The following is a 19,112-nucleotide window of genomic DNA, read 5'->3' as shown; positions in this document are numbered from 1 at the left end:
AATGGATCTGTAGATTTCTTTGAGTGGTATGGACATTTTAACAATATTAATTCTTCTAATCCATGAATGCTATGTATAGAATACAAAAAACACAAGGATATATTGTACAGCACAGAGAATGCAGCCAATATGTTAGAATAATTTTAAATGGTGTATCATCTATTGTGTTGGCCAAAAAGTTCGTTCTGGTTTTTCCATAAGATGTTACAGGAAAACCCGAAGGAACTTTTTGGCCAACCCAATATTAAATGTTGAATCACTGTGCTGTACATCTGAAACTAATATAATATTGTAAATCAACTATACTTTAAAATAAATAAATATTTTTTAAAAAAGAAAGAGACACTCTTTACTGAGCCACTACTATATGACATTAACTGTGCTGGTCACTTCACATAAAATATTTATTTAAGTCTGACAATAACGTGGCAGTGGAAGTTTGAGCAAAGGCAGTGAGGCCCAGAGAGATTAAGTTACAAAGCTGACAATGTGTAGAGTCTGGGATTGGAACCTGGGTGATCTCGTTACAATGAGAATGTTCTTTCTCCTGACACCAAAATAAAACTTTCTTTATCTGTCATTATTGTTTGTTCCTTCAGTGAAAAAAAACCAAATTCCAGAGAACAGTGAAAGGAATAGGATGGGGCTAAGAAAGAAAAAGAACCCAAAATCGTGGCTACGTCTCCTGATTTGCAAGTGAGTTGGGCTTCAACAGATCCAGATTCTAACTCATCACACAAGGTATTTCCACTATCAAATCTCCTTTATATCACCTCCACTCGATGTCTCACCAAAAAAAAAAAGCCAGGAAAATTACCTGGCTTGTTGGAGCTGGACGTATGACTCTTTGTATAAAGTTTCAAGTTCAGGTCTGGGGGCGCCTTGGGTGCACCTTTGCCTCCAAAAAGCTAAAATGATGACTACTTTCCAATAACCTGAACTGCTTTCCAAATACTAGTAATCAGTCTTAACATCAACTCAACCCACTAATGCAAAGCTAGATTCTACCTCCTGCTTGGACTGGTACTTCTTTAACTCAGCCGTGCCGTCTCCAATCATGAAGGCTTCCTGGTGACCAATGAGGCGGTTTTCGGTTTGGGTGAGGAGGTCACAGATGCCCTGGAGTTTCTCTCTGTACTCCTGCTGACGCTCCTCCACCATCTGAAGGGAGCAAAAGCAAAGCCTTGTGAATGCGGTCACCAACTCACTACTGTCATAGCTCTTTACAAGAACACATTTTGCAAGTTTCCTCTACATAAGCTCTCCTAAGTATGCTGTAAACATGATAGCAGTGGGGTACACACTGAGCAAGGGACACAGAAAGTGAGAGCATGTCTCATGTACAAGGAAGGAGATCCCGTTTGGATGACACAGCTCAACAGAACACTGGCCACGCATATGTGTAAGAGATGGAGCTTCTGACCGACAGGAAGAAACAGCCCACTTTCTGAAGCTCTTGAAACCTGCGACACACACAATTAAGTCTGCAAAAGGATATCAAAACAGAAGTTAGGCGTGATTTGTCGGTTAAAATATTCGATACGTGTAAACAGGTTACCATGCTGGAGACCATGCTTGTGCTTCCAGAAGTGATCAAAGGAGCCTTGCACGCAATATCTCTCCTTAAGCACTGTGGCTAATTCCATCCCCACCTCTGCTCATTATTGGACCACCTCGATATAATTCGTTAAATCACCCTAAGAGATTAATTCAGCCATTACTTGCATCTTTTGTTTTCCTTTTATATAAATACTAGTTATTCATTCTATAGCCATATAGCCATAGATCATGTTGACACATGCCAGGCAAGGTCCTGAGGGTTTTAAATTCTTTCATCAGTGCCCACAATACTACCAGGCAAGCACTGCTACAATTTCCAATTTCCCAATGAGAAAACTGGTTCAGTGACTTGCCCTGGGTCCCACAGCAAGTGAGTGGTATAAATGGGATGTAAACTCAGGCAGCCTGGCTCCAGAGCCTGGCCCTACCCTGCCATGCCTGCCCACCTCCCAAAGGGAAAAGACACCCTTAACCTTCTCTATCCACATGTTCATCAATTTATCCCTGGAAATTTCTCAATGCATCCACATTTCCTCCTCCTAGAAAAAAAATCAAAACTCTCCTCTAAAAACAGTAGTTTGAGGGAGGTCATGAAAGTTAAAAGCAATTAATTATAGCCTTCTTATGGCACACAGTACTTTTACATATTGTAGGATCGCTATATTATACCCTGTTCACTCATTGCCAGTCCAGAAAATCTCTCCTGTCTTCTCTTATCCACAACCCCTGGGGTTTACATTACAGGTTTCACACTGAAGACCTAAATACCAAGAATCCCCACTCCGCAAAGAGAGGCGGACCTTCTGACGATCGAGATCTTGTTCTAGCTGTAACTGAGCCTCTAAATGTTCCACCTGGGTAGTTACTGATTCCTGCACGTCAAGGAGACCCTTCTGAGTTGTATTTAAGAGCCTCAGCAGTTGTCTGCTTTGGGCGGGAGACAGATCTTGTGCGTGTTCAGAGATGAAGAACTGCACGTCAAAGGCAGTGGTCTCCAGCTGCGTTTTGGTGTGTCCGAGAGCTTTTAACACATTCTGTGAACAAAGTAGTATGAGTTACCAACAGTGAGTTAAGCCACAATAGAACGTTTCTATTAACAATAACATTTATTATAAAATATGCTTCTTCTATCAGGGATTCAAGCTTTTATTGACATTTTTTCACAGTTCACTGAGTCAAGTCATTCATTCGTCCTGAATGGTAGTGATGAAATTATTTCAATACTATGGTCATTAATACATTAAAAAATAATCCCTCTCAGAATATATTAACCTTGTCTGGCAGAGTTACTTGACATATAACTCCGCCAAAAGGTAAAGATCTAACTTGTGTACGTTTAGCACATTGAAGGGAAACATCATTAAAAAACTGAATGGATAAAGAAGATGTGGCACGTATATACAATGGAATATTACTCAGCCACAAAAAGAAACGAAGTTGAGTTATTTCTAATGAGGTGGATGGACCTAGAGTCTGTCATACAGAGTGAAGTCAGAAAGAGAAAAACAAATACTTTATGCTAACACATATATATGGAATCTAAAAAAAAATGGTTCTGAAGAACCTAGGGGCAGGACAGGAATAAAGACGCAGACGTAGAGAATGAACTTGAGGACACAGGGAGGGGGAAGGGTAAGCTGGGACGAAGTGAGAGAGTGGCATGGACATATATACACTATCAAATGTAAAATAGGTAGCTAGTGAGAAGCAGCCACATAGCACAGGGAGATCAGCTCAGTGCTTTGTGACCACCTAGAGGGGTGGGATAAGGGAGGATGGGAGGGAGACACAAGAGGGAGGAGATATGGGGATGTATGTATATGTATAGCTGATTCACTTTGTTATACAGCAGAAACTAACACACCATGGTAAAGCAATTATACTCCAATAAAGATGTTAAAAAAATATATTCCTTGCTAATATTTGTAATATCCATGTAATTGTGGCAGCACATACACGAGACCGTAGGAATTTAAAACATAAATCCAATAGGCCAGAATTTCAGTCTTCTGACTTGCAGGCCAGGAGTGTCACTGCCTGCCATTCATGAGGGATGCTGTTCACATTAAGAATTGGGGGGGAAAGGCATGACAAAAATGATTAATACCATGAAGCAGCTACAGGGCTGATTTAAATGATTATGTCTCTATGTGACTGATACATACATAAATACATAAATATCAACCTCAACATGCAGCGGTAGTAAGAGTTTTATAAAGGCTGCAGGGACCTCATCAGAATGACATCTGTAAGGTTGTGATTATGTTATATCTGAGTCAGCTGTGAACAAACACATCTTAGAGAAAAAGGAAATAATCCTTTATAGCTTCGGCAGAGTCACATTTTTTCTAAACCTTTGTTACATTAAATCCACAGGTTTTCTGATGTCCTTGGTCGTACTGACTTTGATACTTGCCTTGAGAAACTCCAAGCTTTGCTTTACGTGTCCAGTATCTTGAACCATCACGACCTCCACATCCTTCACAGATGTGCTCGTCTCTGATATCCAACGTGAGAACAACTGAAGTTTGTGCAGAAATGCTTCATGGGAAACTGCTAGTTTAGACTAGAAAACAAAATTGCGTGTTCATTTCTGTCTGTCCCCAAATTTCAAATTCCTACAAATAATGATCCTGTGTTAAGAGCTTAACAGTTTATCATCTTATGACTAAATTTTCAAACCCTCAATTTTCTCCCAAACACTAGTTCTGACTCAGTGTGAGACGGTCTGGTACCTACCATCTTGGAGTCGATAGCCAGCGTGATGTGGTTCATTCTTTCCGAAGACAAGGCATGGAGGGAAGAGAAGGCCATCTGCAGACTCTGGAGGCTTACACTCAGGTCCTCGAGGTGTCCCCTGGGGAAGTCACCTGGCAGAGACTTTAAAAACTCCTCTGCCAGCATCATGTCTTTTCTTAAAATCACACCAATTGGAGCCAATCCCAATTCAAATGTCTGCAAAAAATACACATCCCAGATATATCTAGTGAGAAACACAAATATAACTAATACTCAAAATATAAAAATGCTCTTTTTAATTTTCCAAATTAATATCAGCTGACTACCCTCCATAACCGGCAGCAGACAATTCTTACCTCTAGCTGTTTAAGTTGGTTCTTCAAAGCTTCTAGATTGTTGTCCAGAGAATCCTGGTTACCTAAGGGAGGCCTCATATCTTGAAGCAACGCCAAATACTCGCACATCTTTGATCTGTGCTGTAAACACTGTTGTAGCTCATTGGAAAACTAAACACAAATGTGGACATGTCAATTCAATAGGCTTTATGCAGATTTTTCAAGCAAATAAAATGTATGGGATTATTCCCAAATGCAGTAAAGTCCACTTACTTGTTCCATCAAGCCGTCTCCAGAAGCCATGTCTTTTGACCCTGAAATACATTCCAAACAGCTTGGGGATTCAGCGCATAGCTCCTCCAGCCTCCCGCCTCTTGGCAATGCTGCTGCACAGACAGGAGAGTTTTCTGGTCCATTTTCTTTCATATTTTGTAAATTAAGGGAATGGGGGTTTTCTCTCTTGCTGTTAAGATAATCAAGAATGTGTGGCTTTTCATCCATCATCTCAGAAGCTGTACATGAGTTTTGATTCAGTTCTCCACCCTGTCCTCCTTTCTCTGAATATCCATCAGCAAGCAGCTTGCAGAAAACATTTTCAAGTTGCAGAGGAAGAACTTCAGATGTCCTACCTCTTTCCTCTAGATCACACTCCATCTGAGTTAATTCTTTCATCAATTCAAATGCTCCTGTAATTTTCTGGCTATCCTGATTTTGCTTAAGTATATCGAGAAGCAGCTCAGACTTGAGGTTTGCAGTACAGAGCGGATCCTCTCTGCCCTCTGCTTTTAGTTCTGGTGAGTTATTCATGGGGGAAATGCCATAGTCACTGGTTTTAGAGTCGCCAGATGCACCAAATGCTTCACTTACCAATGATGATGAGCTAACTCTTTTAATTAAGTTTTGAATTGAAATGTTAGTATCTGCACAGGCTGAAGGTTCTCCAAGCTCTTGAGGATTCATATGACCTTCTTTCAATCTACCTTTTAAGATGTCCTTGACATCCTCAATCAAGACCTGAGATAACTCAGGAATCTGAACCTCGTTTTCCTGGACTCCTGGAGATGAGGCTGGTTCTTTTCGTGCCTGTTGCTCAATTACTCCTTTCTCACTGTTAATTTCTAAGGATGAGCAGTCAGTGTTCAAAGTGTTACTGGCGTTATTTCTTATTCCATCTGCACAGAGTTCTGACTGCACAAAATCCGTATGTTTCCCAAGGCCTTCTGCATCTCTAAGAGGGAAGATTGAAGGTGTGCTTTCATCTCTTTCTGGTGTGAACTCAGGAATTTCTGATCCTCCTTCTGAGACACTTTCTTTAGTAGGAAGATCCTTCTGTTGGACTATCTCCTTTGGAGGTAAGTCTTCTTGGGCAAGAGCTGCCTTCTCTTTTGCATTAACGCCTAATTGCACGTGCTCATTCCTGGGAGGGGAAGCTACTAGAATACAGCTTGGGGTATCTTCATTTGGTTTCAGTATGTCTTTTGCTTTCAGATTTTTAGCACAATGTTTTAAATAAGTAAACAGATCAAACTCTTTTTCAGGTCCATCGGTGAATGAATCTTTCTCAATCCTTGTATTCCTTTCAGACAAGGTCATGTCTGAAGTCATGTCATCAGTGATCACTTGGGAAACTGAGGAATCGAATATTTCTTCATGATTCTCAAATTGAACGGGACTTTTGCTAACTATTGTTGGCAGATTCTTTGGTTCATCTTTAAGAGCTACTGTTGCTTTTTTAAGGCTTCCTTCCTGATTATGTTCTTCACTGTGTGTGATGTGTGGGAATGGAAACGGACTATTAACTAAATCAAGACTCTCCCTTGTACTTTTACTGGGCAAAAGTCTGAGACATTTATTATCTTCTACAGGACCTTCTATAAGCACTTCTCCTTTACCTGCACACATTTTATGAACCAGTGTTTCATCTTCTATTAGTATATTGTTTTCGTCAGCTCTCATTTTAATTAGATCTTTTCCATTGCCTTGAGGATCTTTGTCAGTTACAGAGACTCTGGATGACAAATGGCTTTCCTCCGCAGGTTTTACTATTAAACTGGGCTCAGAACAAATATCTTCATCAGAAGATGAGTCACCCTGAAGTGTCACAGTCTCATAATATGGATTTCCACCTTTCACAGAGTCCATAGATTCTGGCCCTTGAATCAACTTAACCCCTGTGTTCTTTAGATCATCCGCTAGTTCAGAAGTTGAACCAACACTAGTATTATGTAAAACACCAACAGGGCTTAAAGCGTTTTCCGATTCAGTGTCTTTCATGACAGACAGCAATTTATCCTTAAGGACCATCTCATGATTGAACAGATCTTTGCTTTTTCGAACAACCTCAGTTGCATACTCTGGAACGTTACTTCTTTCAGGAACCAAGCTACTTTTACTACTTGATTCTGGCTGCAAAACATTAACACTTTGCTGTTTTTCCAAAGAATTTTGATCTGGGAGAATCGTTTTATTGCTACTTGGACTTGCATGGCTGTTTCCCGGTTTGGGTGCAGTGGTGACACACACGGGGACATCCACATCCTCAGCCTCGTCCTGGCACATGGGCTTTCCAGCCTCACCTCCTGCTCCTTCTTCTTGGGCATCACCACCACCATCGTCATCATCGTCGTCCTGATCATTACTGTCACACTCAGAGTCCCCATAACTTTCTTCATTTTGCACAGAATCTAAACGATCAGGATCAGATTTAAATTCTTGTCCAGTTACGTACTCTTCTCTCCCTCTCCAACAGCCAGCATCCTCAGAATTTAATGGAGTCCTGAAGCTCTCTTTTCTTCCTACAATTTCATGGTCAGTCAATGAGTCAGACTTGTCACCTTCAAGGTCATCTGTGCTGTCTCTTTCTGATACGATTTCCATCAACCATCCATTCACCTCATAGGAGGCAAGTGAATTTAAATGGATTCTTTCACCAGAATCGAATTCTGCTTTCTCAGCAACTATGAGAAAATCTTGCAGAGACTGTGCTTCTCCCCTCACACCTAAGCTATCAACCAGTCCCCCTTGGGTCCCCAAAGAATGTTCATCCTCTTTAGAAACATCATAAAAAACCTCTCCAGGAGGAGCGGCCCAGTCATCTTCCTCTGGCAGCGTGTCATGGTCCTCGGGCTGCAGACAATCATGGTCATCACCTTCCAGAGGCAGGGAATCATGGGCATCATCTTCAAACAAGGGCGTGTCATAAAAGTCAGCATCGCTGTCTGTATCTGTTTCTGTGTCGCTCTGCTGATCACCCAGCAGTGATGTTTCATAGTCCCCAGCACTGGCGCTGACAGTTTCTTCAAATGATGGGGTATGAATGTGAGCCACGTTGATGTGATGACTACCACCCTTCAGGGGCGGGGCACAGTAGGACCCTTCCACCGCGGACTCACTTTGCTCGTCTTCGGGTTCCTGATGAGAAGCGGCAAGCATTTTTCCATCATTCTGATCTTGTACCTGAGGATTACTATAACCAATACTGAAAGATTTGTGTACAGTGTGTTCTCCCTGTAAACTGATGTTGATAGCTGCAATTCCCAGAAACTGGTCTTGAAATTTTTCTCTTATTCTTTGACCCAATAACACGGTTTGGTCATTGAATGGCAACATAGAGGCTTCACATTTATTTCCATTGTTCTCTGCAGTGTGTGCATCATGAAAACTTCCCTGACCGGTCCTCAGTTTATCATGACTTAACAAGGCACTCAGCCTGGGGGAATAGTCCAAGAGAGTTGAACCCCTGCTAATATTATCTTCATTCACCGTTTCATTCAAATCACAGATTCTACTAGCTTTTGATTTTACTATAGGACTTCTCAAATCACTTGCAAAGTTTTGAAGGTTTTTAGAATGACTACATTCATCTGCATGTTCCTTTGTTTCTATTTGGCTTTGATTTTCACCGTTTTCAAGTTTGTCTTCAGAGTCTTGTCTGAGCAGGCTAACTTCAGCAAATCCAGGCTCTGTTAAATGTGATATCAAACTATGAACACACAGGCTGGATGAAGCCTTAACTTTATAATCAGTTGCTAGCATATCTGCCACGTTTTCTGACTGGCAAAATTCACTCCTGGTAACATTAGTTCCCAGTTCCTGAAACTCTTCATCTATGGCATTTTCAGAGGTTCCTTTACGTTTAAGTTCTCTGCAATGACATCTATCAAAACTACCTGGTGTAGCTGTACTTTCACTCGTTTCTTTACTTGCAGCATTATTCAGAAATACACCAGGGAGTCTTATGACATCAAGACATTCTTTTACAGGCATGTTCTCATCAATTTCTGCACCACAGCCTTCCAGGAGCATCCCGACAGCATCATTCAAGTCTCCATCGTACAGCAAAAGCCTCTGCCCTGTGTTTGCATCCATATAGCTATTTATCATCAAATAAGACAGGAATAATCTTTTAGTCTGTTCTGAGCTCTGAGTCACCACTGGCTCTTCTCCATCAAAAACATCTTCTTCTTGCCTGTAATCATGGACCATGGATGGTTGGAATTTACAAAAAGAGAGCCATCTTCTGGAATTTTCACAAGCTTCAAAATCTCCCAAATCTGGCATTTTATCGGGCAGCGTTATACTTTTTAAAATCGATGCTGTGTGATTATCTATGATTCCGAGTTGCGCGGCAACGTCCAAACCAATGACTTGAGATGTTTCTGGAATGTAAAGAGCAGCGATCTTCTGCCTGCCGTTCAGGATCTTAGACGCCAATTCATTGGTAATCAACTCCTGCTGCAGGGAAGAAGATGTAGGGAATATCTCCCCAGAGTGAGGCCAGATGAGGCCCACGTAGCCTCGCTGAGCCTCGAGCACCAGAAGGGCACTGCTGGATGTTATCAGATCACACTGGACTGCCTCATCAACAGTTAAACGCTTGGCGGGATTGCACTGGATGATTCCACCTGTTTCCACCTGGTAGGTGAAGATACTGTTGGCAGTGTCTCTGTCCATCACCCCCTCTGCCACGGCTTCTTCTACAGTCAGTCTCTGACCAGACTTGGAATGGATCAGACCTCCTGAAAGCAGCTGCGCACCCAGTAACCTGAACATGGTCTCACGGTCTATGAGGCCTTCGTGAGCTGCCCTTAAAATGCTTAAGTTTCTCCCACATTTTAACATTATCCTGCCTCCTTCTTGTGGCCTCACAGGCAGAAGCCGCACCCCTGTGTTTTCCTGTAAAATACTTCTTTGCATGATATCTATTAAAGACACCTTCTCAGAGGTGGAGGGGTCGATAAGATCTTTACACAGATTCTGCCGTTCCAGGATTTTAGAAAATAAGGCAGAGGAAACCAGGTGCTGCTGGAAAGCCTTCTGCAGCGTCAGCTGTTCTCCTGTGGCCGGAATAACGAGAGAGCCCGTGGAAAGCAGGATCTCAAGGACTCTGATGGCCATGGGTTCTGAGATCACACCTTCAGCCAGAGCATCCAGCACTGGAACCGTGGTGGACGACACAGCAGAAATAATCTCCTTCGTTTCACTGAGCTCTTGGAGTTGGCTAAGAACTTGCTCATCAATAAGGCCATGATTTTGGGCATCTTTGAGGTCAAAGCATGTTTTTAATTCTGGTGAAACAAGCCCAGAAATCATGAGCTGGGTCTCAAGCAATCGGATGCCCGTGTCATAATCAATGAGGCCTCTTAACACGGCCTGAAAGACAGAAAGGACTTCTCCCGTGCCCTGATCAATGGTGCCTGCGATGACTTTATCCAACTGAAAGGAAAGCATGAAGTCTCAGTCAGTGACACGAGGGTGGGCAGGGCGTCATGAAACTTAGTTTGCATTTTCTTATAAAAAAGACACTTCGACATAAAAATCCTCTACTTACCGAGACGCGGCAAGGCTGTGAGTGTTAAGCAGCTCAAATGCACAAGTGATCTATGTCAGTGATCTATTCGAGAGCACAGGATGTGATAAAGCTTTGAAAACGACATGCATCTGTGAACTGAAAACTTCATATCGTGTACATTAAGAAGGTTAGTGAGGACACAGGAAATGATGAGGGTGAGGAAACAGGACACACACCTAGAAGGCAAACCATGCTCTCTGCAATCGGGTGAGATTAGTCTCCTGACACAAGAGAGAGTTTCAAACCCCATGCTATTGATGTTTACAGCATACAGACTTCTTCACAGATAGCCAAAACCCATGAGCCAGAAAAATTGTTACATACCCTCAAAATACAACAAATAGTATGTAAAGTACTCCAGGGAGTGAGGGAATTGAGTATAAAGGTAACTTTTTGAATACTGGATTTTGTGTTGAATATGTGTTGTCAAGTTTTAAAAGTTTAAGGATAGGCCAAATTTTAAGCTATTTCTGTTATATTTTAAGAAGATGCTAGAGCATCCTCGCTAAAACATATGGCCCAGTATTTCTCAAATAAATCTCATGGATATCTCTGAAAATCAGACAAATCCCCTAATACTCCAATGTCACCTTTAGAGGTGACTCACAGACTATTTTATACCATCATACTTATATAGTAAAATATCTATCATATCTATGTAACATATATCTATATAACAGTAGAGGAATGGCTTTGACAGAGAAGAGTTAGAAAAATGAATGATTCTTTCCTTTTACCATGCAAGGCAGAGATTAAGATGTCACAGAAATTGATGACAGCAAGTGTAAGACTGCATTTAATGAACAACACTGAAATCTCCTAGTACTTAAATAAACCCCACCCATGTTTCTTCCACGTACACAACTCAAGGTCATTTCTTTGTCATTGACATATATTTCTACAATCATGCAATTAAACTAAGAGTCTTAAAACAGCCTCATGTTCTAAATAAATAACATTACCTTCTCCTCTACCTTTATATCTCCTAAGGTTTCTGATTGTTGTAGTTGTTTCAGAGATTCACTAAAGAATAAATTATAACTTTCTTGGAGAGTTTTCACTTGTTTTTCCAATTCATTTCTTTCTTCGTCTGTCATTCTAAAATAACCAGAAAGTACAAAAAGACGAATATAAGTCTTCAAGTGATAAAGATGACACACTAGCCTCGATGATTTTGTAAAGAATACTTTCCTAAACTAGCATAGGGTCATAAAATATAATATAATCTCATACACAGATTACTCAGGTCTTAGAATGGTTGTATATGAAAATTAAGGATGGCCCTTATGACCCTAAAAACATCCAGGAATCCTTCTCTTGCCTGGAAAAGGATTAAAGGAAAAGAGTGTAAACTAATATATCAGCACCTCTCTAGCATACACAGATTTCTAAAATAACAACTGCCGTTATCTGACAGAGGGAAAGATCCCATCGTTAGTTCCAACATGGAAAAGGGACAAGTAAGGTACCATGACTCAAGGTGAAACTTGTTCAAGCAGAAGGATGAATAAAGAGGAAATTTATAAGGAAATTAACCCAATTTCCTTATAAATTTAACCTAAGGTACAATATAAAATAATTCTAGAGTAATTCTAAAGATGACAGACAAAAAATACTTAAGAAAAGCGTAGATTCCTTCCCTGCCTGAGGCATTAGCTGAAATATATGAAGTGCCTTGTTGCAAAAAGTAGGACCAAACCACTAGAAATTAAGTTGCCACAATTCCCAGCTAAGAAAATGAAGAACGTATTTACACACATTTTCCAGGAGGTAGGTCTTGGAGAGTAAGTACTACTCAGAATCAAGACTTGGCTTGGCATCTTTACAACTCACTAGCTACAGATACTAAACTCTCTGAGCCTGTTTTCTCATCAGCAATATATGGGGATAATAAGTACATTTCAGGGTTTTGGTAAAGACCAAGAGTGACAAAAAGCGACAATTAAATAGCCAAGTTTATAGTCTTAGGTTATTATATTACTAAGTAAATTTGTGATTGAGTCCCATTTTTAAACTCTACATTGCAATTTACCATCCTCTACTTTGCTAAGAGTTTTGAAGACCACCCCCCTACTTCAAATAAAAGACCTAATGAAAACCAACATACTTGTCTCCGTGTTTAGCCAGAAAGAGCTGCATAGTTTGCAGTGCTTCAGATAATTGTTCCTTCTTGACTGATATTTCCTCACTGGAAATCTGCGAGGTAAAGAAAACACACTCAAGCTCTTCCTTCACAAAGACGAGACAACAGTCATTTTAAAAAACTCCAAGTTTCCATCAAGACCCACACGATGGGAATATTTTCAGGTGATCTGAGTCAATAACCCATCAGTTATTACTGGTTCGCAGGCCTGGATAAGAAGACTGCTTTATTGAGAATGCACGATGAAGGAAAGTCACTCCCTCTAACCCTAAGGCCATCATTTCCACGAGGAAATAATAATACCGCATGATATGGTTCTTGCATTTGTTCTGGCCCAACCACAAATAGAGAATGCCTTAATGATACCCCAGGTGGCCAGACGTTCAGCACTGGAAGAACATCGCCATCCTCAAAAAGATACATGGGGCTTCCCTGGTGGCACAGTGGTTGAGAGTCTGCCTGCCGATGCAGGGGACGCGGGTTCGTGCTCCGATCCGGGAAGATCCCACATGCCGCGGAGCGGCTGGGCCCGTGAGCCATGGCTGCTGAGCCTGCACGTCCGGAGCCTGTGCTCCGCAACAGTAGAGGCCACAACAGTGGGAGGCCCACGTACCGCAAAAAAAAAAAAAAAAAAAAAAAGATACATGAACATGGAACAAAAACCTTCCCTTCCTTCCCCCAGGCTCCTGGATACAATGCTCCTTTGGAAAAAAATTCCTCTCTAGAAGTATTCCTCTCTAGGTCTGCAGGTCAAGATTAAATAATTTCTATTACTAGGACTTCACTTGCAAAAGTCGCCTGTGACAGACAGAGAAATAAAATTGACCTGTTTACTTTCTCCTAATTCCTCTCTGTATCATTTCTGAAGACATAATATCAGAAAGTAAATGCCATTCTTTTAAGTGAGCGAAATGAAATGATGGGACAATGAAAAGGTGTATTTTCCCCAGACATATTCTACTGAGAGTCAACCTAAAGTCTATTTTTCATGGCTATAGGTAATCATGAGGCCATACAGATTTTTTGAAAGACACATTTATTACTGAAATCAAATTACCTTAAATTTCCTTCAACAGAGAGACCATCGAGTGTTATTCAAGATTTATAACTGGGGCCATGATCTGCACTGCAAAGGTATCTGTCTACTTTTATGTCTGCTAGGTCTAAAACTAAAACTGGTCGGTAAAATTTTGGAGAATTTAAAACTACAGAATGAGGAAATACCAAGCGTTTATAAACCACGTTCCTGAAAAGAAAGTTGTTCTCTCAAGAAATCCTTGCTAAGTTTGTGTCCCTATTTTAGCTCTTTTCCTATTTGACAGGGGGAAAATGAAGATGTTTTAAACTAAATATTCGCATAAAATTGCTTTGAAGGTTTTGCGTTTAAAACACTAAATGTAATTTTCCTTTCCAACTTATTTCCCCCACACTCTACAAAATGTAGTTTGCTAGACTATGAGCTAAGCTGGCTTTATTTCAACTGAATGAGAATTCAAGTAAATACTCAGGTCTATAAACGTCTCCCGGGGGAACCTCAAATAAGGTTCATCTGCCTCATACGATAGACAAAATGAGACAAGATGTTGAAGCTTTCTGCTATTGGATTATGTCAAAAATGTCTGTTTCAAGTGATGATAAGTGTGTACTGATGCAGAGCTGGAAGGGAAAGCTAATGATCGCCTCTGTAGTTTCCACAGGTCAGGCGGGAGCAGCAGGGCAGTGCAGGAAACATAATCGAGAAAAATACTGCTTACTTAGTGGAAATTTATTTTTTAAAATATAGCAGCAATTCCAGCATTATCAGTAGCAGCAGCAAAACTGCTTAACTCAGTGCCCTAAGAGCTTCAGGTGGGACAGCCCAAAGGACACCTCAGAGCAGTAACATCTCACGAAATGCAGCCACTCAACTTATGTCAAGTAGTGGGGTTCAGAACACAGCCTACAGAACTAAAGACTTCATTTAGGGAAGGGAAAGAATCTAGAATTTCCAGTGGATGACGGGAGAACACTTCTTTCGGAAATAGAAAAGACCCAGAAAAGCACAACTAAATGAGATCCTCAAATGTTAACATCTTGGTCTGCAGTTTGTTGCTCTTGAAACTTTTTGTTTCTATTCTAAGAACGAGCTTGCAACTCTTCATGACACAGAGTGCGTGAATGTACTCAGGGCACAAAACAGAGCGACTCTGCTCCCCTGCAACGCTCATCAAAACGATCAGGAAGCAGATCTCACTGTGAGGAAAAGCAGTCCCACATATTGGTTAACTGACAGTGAGACTAATATTGATGAAGTCCAGGTTTTGGAAGCAGAGACAGCTTCTTCTGCCACATACTGTGATTCCTTGGGCAAGTTACTTAACGTCTCTGATCCTCATTATAACTGCATATAGGGCTTCCCTGGTGGCGCAGTGGTTGAGAGTCCGCCTGCCGATGCAGGGGACACCGGTTCACGTCCCGGTCCGGGAAGATCCCACATGCCGCGGAACGGCTGGGCCCGTGAGCCATGGCTGATGAGCCTGTGCGTCCACAGCCTGCGCTCCGCAACGGGAGAGGCCACAACAGTGAGAGGCCCGCATACCGCAAAAAAAAAAAAATAATAATAACTGCATATAGAAATGGGGGAAACTAAAGAATGAAAGGGTTTTTTTTAGGTGGACTGTATCAACTCAGTAAATTCTCCCCACTATAATTATTGACATTATTATTAAACCAGGACCTCGGTGAGTACCTTTTGCTTAAAGAAGGAAGACTTTTCAGCCTTCTCTCCGTCTTTCAATGTCTTGCTGATATTTGATACCCATTTTTGTAATTCTTTGGCTTTTTCAACATGCTCTTTCTTTTCTTCTTCCAGTGACTTCTGACAGGTGTGAGTGGTTAAAAAAAAAAAAAGATATATTCCAGTAAATTACCGAGCCATTAAAGTGATCTCTCCACAGAAAACAAGGATTTAAAAATATTTTTTCATCACACACAGGTTACCGAGATATTTTATTCATTTTTTACCATATTCAACACGTCACGTAGCAGATGTACTTCCAAAATGTTTATGGTAGCAAAGCAAGCTGTGAGAAATAGTCTTGAATGATCAGCCTAAGCTCCCAGCTAGTCTATTAATATGACACATTTAAAAACTCAACTTTATTCATGAAGCACTAGAAGAAATCTGAATTGCTGCCTTTGCATTAGCATTACAATCATAATTGTAGTGACAGAAAAGTATCAGACAATGGAAAGCTGAAAGAATAAAGTCTACACAAAACAAAAAATACATAGAACAAAGAAAAACCTTCCCTCTCCTCCAACACATAACCCATTCATAATGCTGCTTTTAATTACAAAGTCGTAACTAGAAATGGGAGATGGTGGTAAAATATAATATGTAAAGAAGATTACAACATACGGAAACACTAAAAATGTTCATTTTTCAAGGCAATCTGCAACACTACAGCCTCACGGATGTGAGAACAAGTTTACATTTTCCTCTGTGATTCCACGGTTCTTTTTTAAGTGCTCTTTCAGTGAGTGTAATGAATCATTTAACAAATGGGAACCCTGACACCAGGCTGGATCCAGGCAGTGATGCAGAGTTCTGAAGAAAGGATGCTGTAAACTCGCTGGAAATCCTCAAGCTTATCCCATATTCCAGGTAAAATACTTTTATTTTAGTTTGGGTAGGAGTCAAAAAACGAATCTCAAAGCTAAATGGAACCATTATAAACAGCAGTAAATCTTTTCTTATTTTCCATTTTAAAAGTATTCTCTCTCGGGCAGAATGGAGTCTAAAATCCAAGCCTCCTGACGTTTAGTCTAAAGGAGTGATGCAAATTCTTCCCGATCAGGAGACAGCAAACTTTATTCTGGAAAGGACCAGAGAGCAAATATTTTAGGCTTTGTGAGCCATATGGTTACTGTTAGAACTACTCATCTCTGTCCTTGTACCCAAAAATAACCAAAGACAATATGTACACAACAATGTGTCTGCATTCCAATAAAACTTTACCTAAAAAAATTTAAAAATTTTAAAAATTAAAAGTATTCTCTCTTCTGAGCAGTCAGGTGTTTCCAGCCCTCAAGAAATTAACAGTGCTTCAGGCATGTCACACAATTACTAGGCCGTGGATCTCATACCATCAAGCTGTGGACAAAGCAGACGAACTAGACAGCATCACCCCTGACTCTGGTTCTATAAACAGGTCCTATTGTGAAGAATAGTAGAGGCTGGAAATCCCTGTCACCAAGGGCTCAGATGCTTCTAGGAGCTTAAGTCCTGTGTGGAAATCAAAATCAGCTTTTTCTAAGGCTTCTTTATATGTCAACTTTCTTTTCGTTTGAGGACAGAGGATGTTTCTGACATAGGACTTTTGATCTTTGAGCTTTGTAGCAATGAAGACATCTATAATCCCTACTTGGAGGGCTTCTTCAATCGACAAGCGGGACTGGGCCTGGGGCTCAATCAGCCCCCCTGTCAAGTACTGAAATTCCAGACAGCGGATTCCCATGTCCTTACTTATGATATTTGCACTCACAGCTTCCACCACTGACATCACTTTGTTACTGATAGGGTGACTGATCCCCGTGACGACTAACTCACACTGCCGCAGCTGCTGCGCAAACCCCTCGTCCACCAGGCCTCTGTGCAAGGCCTCGGCCACCCGGTACCTCTTGCCGGTCAGAGGGTCAATGATGCCCCCGGTACTGACTTGGGCTTCAAGGCATCGGAGGGCGGTGATCCGATCAACCAGATTCCGACGTGTGGCCTTCAGCACAGAGATCCTCTCCCCACTGAAAGTCAGCCAGTACCCCGCCACTGGACTGTGCAAGTCCTTCTTGGGGACTAACCTGCTCAGCAAGGAATCAGCAAGTTCTGTGAGTGTGAGGAAGCCTTCCTGATACTTTTTGATGGAGGCTTTGTCAATGGTTCCCTGCTCTATGGCCTCACTGATACTGAACTGTAATCCTGTCTTAGTATCGGTCAGCATACGACAGGGATGCCCATAGGACTCAAAAAACGTGGCTTCCTTCCACTGATACTGCTGCCCCGACAGCTCAAGGTAGGTACTTTTCTCAATCAGGTTTCTCTGGAAAGCCTCGTAGGCAGTCAGTTCTGCTCCTGTCTTAGTACTGACGACAGCAATCCTGTGAGTTTTCGCTACATTGAGATTGGAAATGTTCCTCTCCCCAAATGGAAACAGAAAGCACTGCCCGTCGACGTCAAAGACACACATGCGCAGTAATTCTGAGTAATACAGCGTTCGCTTGTTATTGGGATTGGGAAAGGCTCTGGTGTTGCTGGATGGCTCATGTAGAAACTGCAGGATGGCATTGTTTAGCAGCCCCTGCTGCAGGGCAACTTCTGGAGGAACCCGAATGCCCCTCACGGGGTCGATGATGCCCCCACTGGCAATCTGCACCTCCAACATATGTTTGCCCCTTTGCCTGTCAAGCATTCTATTTTCCATGGCTTGAAATACTGACAGTGTCTTAGAAGAACATGGATACCCCAGGGCCGCCTTCTCTGCCTCAAGGAGCCTGATTTTGTATTCGGGGTCAACCACACCTTTAAGGACTGCATCCTCAACAGAATAGGTCTGCCCTGAAAGGGGGTCAATTATGAAACCCGTGGCCACCTGAGCTTCTAAAAATGCTAAAGCCATCATCTTATCGATGATGATTTTCTTGGCAGCTGAGGAAAATGAAATCTTTTCTGTTGTGGATTCTAGGTAAAGCCCTGCAATGGAGGTGGCTTTCGTCAAAAACTTGCTCAGAGTTTTCTGGACTTCTTCAACGGTCTTAAGGCCAAGTCGCAGCTGCTCAACTGTTTTCATGTCCAGAAGCTTAACTTCGACCAACTGCCTGGCCGTCACAGTGTGCCGGAGCCCTTGGAATTGAAAATCATCATCCCTGACCGAGCATGCATGATCACCACCAAAGTTCTGAAAGGTCTCTGGTTCTGAGCCCTTCTTAAGAAAATCTCTTTTGAGTCCACCCAGTGCCCTGCACCCTTCAAGCAGCCATTCATCAGCACTGGGGACTGGGCTCTTTTCTTGCTTTAATGCCGTGACTTCTGTGTGCATAGCATACTGCTTGTTCTTAGCTATCTGTAACGGGAATTTATAAGACGTTAAAAGTCATCTAAAGAACATTGTCATGTTACCCACTCTTAATCCAAATATAATTCCTAGAATAACAAAAATGAGATAAGAGAAAAACACTTTCAAGCCCAAGAGGGTTCAGGAACAAGAAATATTATTTTGACAGTCTGAAGTTTAAACTTTAGATGACAATTAAGGTATTAAAATGCTATGTCTAAAAAAGACAGGAGATAAAATCTGTCCACAAAACGTGTTAGAAATTAAAGTTAACTGCTTGGTTTTTCTAGTTTTTTTTTTAGGGTCAAATTTTTCGGAATAGAATCCCACAGATATGACAGGATAGCCATGACCTCTGTGTTTTTCATCTCAAACATTTAAAAATTGAAGACTGT

The 19,112-nt window shown here is 41.4% G+C and overlaps 1 protein-coding gene across 17 annotated transcripts in view; it reads right to left on the bottom strand.

Moving 5' to 3' along the window:
- Nucleotides 1-19,112, bottom strand: part of DST (dystonin) — a 488,128-nt gene that overhangs the window by 134,934 nt on the left and 334,082 nt on the right. For 9 of the 17 annotated variants that reach the window (XM_082637996.1, XM_082637982.1, XM_082637992.1 and 6 more), the window contains 9 exons: nucleotides 15,357-15,485; nucleotides 12,593-12,681; nucleotides 11,448-11,583; nucleotides 4,908-10,349; nucleotides 4,656-4,805; nucleotides 4,300-4,515; nucleotides 3,977-4,126; nucleotides 2,361-2,594; nucleotides 1,009-1,161 (listed from right to left, as the gene is read on the bottom strand). In XM_082637996.1, the coding sequence (XP_082494122.1) occupies nucleotides 1,009-1,161; nucleotides 2,361-2,594; nucleotides 3,977-4,126; nucleotides 4,300-4,515; nucleotides 4,656-4,805; nucleotides 4,908-10,349; nucleotides 11,448-11,583; nucleotides 12,593-12,681; nucleotides 15,357-15,485 (6,699 nt within the window). Of the gene's footprint in view, nucleotides 1-1,008; nucleotides 1,162-2,360; nucleotides 2,595-3,976; nucleotides 4,127-4,299; nucleotides 4,516-4,655; nucleotides 4,806-4,907; nucleotides 10,350-11,447; nucleotides 11,584-12,592; nucleotides 12,682-15,356; nucleotides 15,486-15,544; nucleotides 18,727-19,112 lie in introns of those variants that run through there. The other 8 variants (XM_082637984.1, XM_082637985.1, XM_082637990.1 and 5 more) reach the window with 4 other exon arrangements.

This window comes from Mesoplodon mirus (assembly GCF_964341445.2).
Source record: "Mesoplodon mirus genome assembly, chromosome: 12".
Taxonomy (NCBI): Eukaryota; Metazoa; Chordata; class Mammalia; order Artiodactyla; family Ziphiidae; genus Mesoplodon; species Mesoplodon mirus.
This window is presented reverse-complemented; position numbering and strand designations above follow the sequence as displayed.